A 4,313-nucleotide genomic window follows, 5' to 3' on the forward strand; every position below is an offset into this window, starting at 1 on the left:
TGGCAGGTGACATTGTTTGACCTCACACGGCCTCATGCATCTCATTTAAATCTGCTCTCTGATAAAGGATAGAAAATCTAATGTTGCCTAACAAAAAATGTAATTGCATTTTACTTTTGGGCTACTTGAGAGATATTTTATAGGCTGATTCTAGTATTGTTAGACCCAGTATTTCTAATTAGTTTTCCCCTAACAACTAAATTACTTAATAGTTGCCCACTCTTTGTTTTTTTCTAGCATTGTGATGGAAGTTGTGGTTGACCAATATATTAGTGAAATAGTTACCTGTGGTTGGATCAGTTAAAACACTGGAAAAATGTATATAAAATAAGAACTTCTGGCTGAGCAGTCATGTTCTTGGGCAGACTTGGCTGTACTTCCACAACCGCTTTATGAAAGTTTAATGCCCACAACTTTCCTGCCTGGACGCCGGCACTGGGAATGCAGTTCTTACATTCATGGCAGTAACAGTGCCTTGCTAAACTCCACTGCGCCATACAGGCCCTTCCCCGGTGGGCGTGCGTAACGGCCCCAGCCCTCTCTAAATATAACTCCCCTCCAAAACAGAAAGGAGAGAAAAGGGAGAACGGAATGCTTACCCAATCAAAAGCACTCTGAAAACTTATTGGGGAAGAGTTTTTTTTTTTTTTTTCCCCGGATACAGTGTGTGTCTTATATCGTTTTGATCCATTTTGTGGCCCCGGGTGGTGCTGGTGGAGCGCACAGCGGGAGGCGCATTGTCTGTATGCAAACTGGACGACATGGCCATTGTATGCGTTTGGGCATATATGGAGCCACTGATGGCTCGGAGGACACAGCCCGTGTAAAGTCTCAAGGAGAGTCGCCCTCGGTCGTGTTCCGCCCGTTTCTCTCCTCCGACTTTATCTTCTTCTTCTTAACGGTTTCTGCTCCGGCGCTATGAGTTGCCTGGATGTGATGTACCACCAAAGCTATGGAGCGCACTACCTCCCTGCAGCGGCGTACAAGGCGACGTACTATAACCACCACCATCACCAGCAACAACAGGTGAGACACTCATCGTAGAACTTTTGTGCGCGTGTGTGTGGCTGCTGACACCAAATAACCTCAGCTGGAGGATTTTCTTTTTCCACTTTGGGGAGACGGAATTACTTCCACAAGCGCTCGTGTGACCTCGGGTGACGAGTGAGGTCTGTATTTTCACAGATTGCAGCAGCTATTTCTGATTCTAACAAAAAGTTTTTTCAAGGAGAAGCAAAAACTGCATGACCAGAAGTGACAGAGGACAAAATGTACCAAACTTTGGTGATAAATGAATCAGAAAGTAGTTGGACAACCCAGTCAAGCTGTAGGGTTAGTTGTAAAGTGAGCTTTATGATTAATGGACCCTTTTCTGCCCAAACTTTTATCCTGTATTGGCTGCTTTCTGTCCAGGATATCACTTTAAACTTTCCTAACGCCCCACAGCCACAGCTCCCTACCTTAAATTTCACTTTTGAATGATTAAATTCCAGTCTGGGGCTCGGTATTCACCTCAGGTCAGGCGTAATGACACGGAACTATTAATCCTGTGGTCAAACGGTGATGTAATGACAGCCGGTCAGTCACTCAGGAATGTGGATCAGGCACACTGAGCTTTACAAATAGTTGGAATGCAGTATGGGAAAAAAGAAAGCCATTTTCACACGACTCCCAAAATAAAGTGAATACTGCTAGACAAATATAGGAATTAGTGGTGCACGGCATCAAAAATCTACTTTTTGTCTTTGTTTTTTTTAATTTAGACATGTATCAGCAACAAAAACGGGATTATTTTCTGTATTCTATGAGTTTTAGCATTTAAAAGTAAAACTGACCACTTGGACCTGTCACTTAATCTCTGTCTCTATCTCCCTCCAGAGGAAGCTGAGTGTTTACAGTAAGATGCAGGAGTGCATGGAGCAGCAGCAGCAACAGCAGGGAGGAGGAAGAGGGATGCTGCCCAGGGATCAGGGCCTCCGGCAGGGTCCCGCTGCACCAGAATCAGGCCGTAGATGCTCACCCAGTTCGGAACTGAAAGATGGCCCTCAACCAGCGGAGGCGGAGTACTTGAGCTCCCGGTGTGTACTGTTCACCTACTTCCAAGGCGACATCGGGGATGTTGTGGATGAGCACTTCTCCCGGGCTCTCAGTCAGTCCAGCACCTTCAGCAGCGAGAGCAAACCCATCAGAGTGACTCAGCCGTCTGCTTCAGCCACTGCTGGCTTATGGAAAGGTGAGCGGGGAAACAAAATCTGACTTGAGCTAAACAGTCACTGACTTGGTTTAATTCCCTTAATAGTTAGCAAACCACTTAATACTGTATGTGGCAGTGTGTTATATCTGTGTGCATTGGGTTGTTTCAGATGGAGCGTCTCTCTCTGAGGGTCCCGGCAGCTCAGCTTGGAGCAGCGCTTATGGATCTCAGCCCAGTTCCTGCCTCCCCTCTGTATCTGTCTCAGTCCACCCCGAGTTTTCCTCCAGCCCCGTTTCCTTCAACCACCCGGATGGAGCCCTGTGGGCCGGCCACATGCTCTCCCAGACCAGCCTCCCGCCTCCAGCGACGCTCCCCGACAGCTGGACCTACAGCCTGAGCCCCCAGAGCACAAGCGGCTACCCCAACGTCCATGACGTCTACCATCCTCACCCCCACATCCACACCCGACACCATCACCCCGTGCTTCATACGTACCCAGCCCACAGCCCCGCACTGGATCCCAGATTCAGTCCACTGCTGCTGCCTGGTGTCAGGAGCCAGAACCAGTCAGCCACCAGCGCAGGGAGCTCCCCGCACAGCGAGGGGGTGAAGGCAGAGATGGATCCCAGCAGCAACAGCCCGGTCACGGCTACCTCTGTCACCTGGACCCCATCTGCCCTCCATGGATCTCTGGAGGTGTACGACACAGGTAGCTATGACGAATCAAACTTCACATGCATTCTAACATCTGCAATAAGGCGTCAAAATGAGGACAGTGATTAAACCTTGATTTCTTTCTCTCTGCAGCTCTTGATCAGACCAAAGCAAAGACGTCGGTTTGGTTCTAACTGATACACCAGCAAAAGGACAAATAGACACCAAAAAGGACCTACAATGTGGCTTTATCAATGTATGGCTGCAACACCAGCACTGTAATGTACAATGTAGATATAGGATGCTAACTGTAGCTTAGTCTATCAGTCGTGCACTGCCCTCTCAATTACTACGGAGATGAACTCAGGCTTGGACTTAAATGACAGTGATCTAATGCTTTGACTGCATGTCAAGGCTCTCGAAGAACGATTTAAAAAAAAAAAGACTACTAGCTTTAAGAACGGAAGGTTTCTTCTTTGTCAGCACAAGACACCAGTTTCCTTTTCATGCAATGTGAGACCAAGCGGTTCTGTTTCAAGAGCTCGATTTTGATCCACATTTTTGTTTTGTACAGTAAATGTTTGTTGATGACTGTAAATTGCTTTTCGTGTGTGTGTACAGTTTTGTTGTGCTTCTTTGCTCTTTTGCTGGATGACTTTGGCTAAAATGGTTGCTTGAATGCTGCCTTTACTATGTTTGCCCTCTGGGAATGTGTAGTGTAAATATTGATACTGTATGTTTAAGTAATAAATTTGTTAAGCTGAATTTTCAAATGAAGTTTTTGTCTCAGACATAAATCTACTCAGTTACTCCTAATATATGGAGAATTCAAGAAGAAATAACAACTTCCTCTCAAGGGTTTGGAGCACATCAGTCAAAATTTAAAGATCTGTTATGCATTGATTCTAATTGCTGCTCCCAATAGGTGGTGATTTGTTGTGCACGTCATCCAAAGAAAGGACAGATATGCTTCCTCATGTAAAATCAAAGTTTGTTCGCTCAAATTACAAATATAGGAAGAACATCCACACACTATGATTTGAAGTTGGTGTTTTGTTTTCTATTTTTTACACTAAATGTCAGCTCCGGGATCTTTGTTGTTTAAATTTAAATTGGTGAATAATTTACTAATCTGACATTTTCTCATTTCTTATCGAAGCTTAAACATTGTGAGAGTGAAGCCATCGGCATTAACAACAAGCTAGAAAAATATGATGTTACTTAAGTATACAATAACTGCAAGGATTAATGAGAATAACTACTAGAAATAAGAATAGGTTAGGTTATTGCTATTGTCAGCAGTACATGGAGATTTGTCATAGTGCTGTAAAAACACAGACGTCCTCTAGAAAGAACTCATTTCATAAAATTAAAAAGTGTAGCTTGATGAAGCCCAAACTGCACTGACACCTGAACTCCCTTATAACCAGATAAACAGTTGCTGCAGTCCTCTGTGACATCAGTG

The 4,313-nt window shown here is 44.8% G+C and overlaps 1 protein-coding gene across 1 annotated transcript; it reads left to right on the top strand.

The window, feature by feature from the left end:
• The first annotated feature begins 611 nt into the window (after positions 1–611).
• vgll3 (vestigial-like family member 3) lies at positions 612–3,613 on the top strand. Its single transcript, XM_008284184.1, is given in 5 exon segments — positions 612–890; positions 893–1,026; positions 1,879–2,233; positions 2,364–2,903; positions 3,002–3,613. Coding segments are annotated over 5 exon segments (1,215 nt in total). The 5' UTR covers positions 612–745; the 3' UTR covers positions 3,043–3,613.
• Positions 3,614–4,313: the final 700 nt, after the last annotated feature.

The sequence above is a fragment of the Stegastes partitus genome, unplaced genomic scaffold (genome assembly GCF_000690725.1).
Source record: "Stegastes partitus isolate 25-593 unplaced genomic scaffold, Stegastes_partitus-1.0.2 Scaffold350, whole genome shotgun sequence".
NCBI lineage: Eukaryota > Metazoa > Chordata > Actinopteri > Pomacentridae > Stegastes > Stegastes partitus.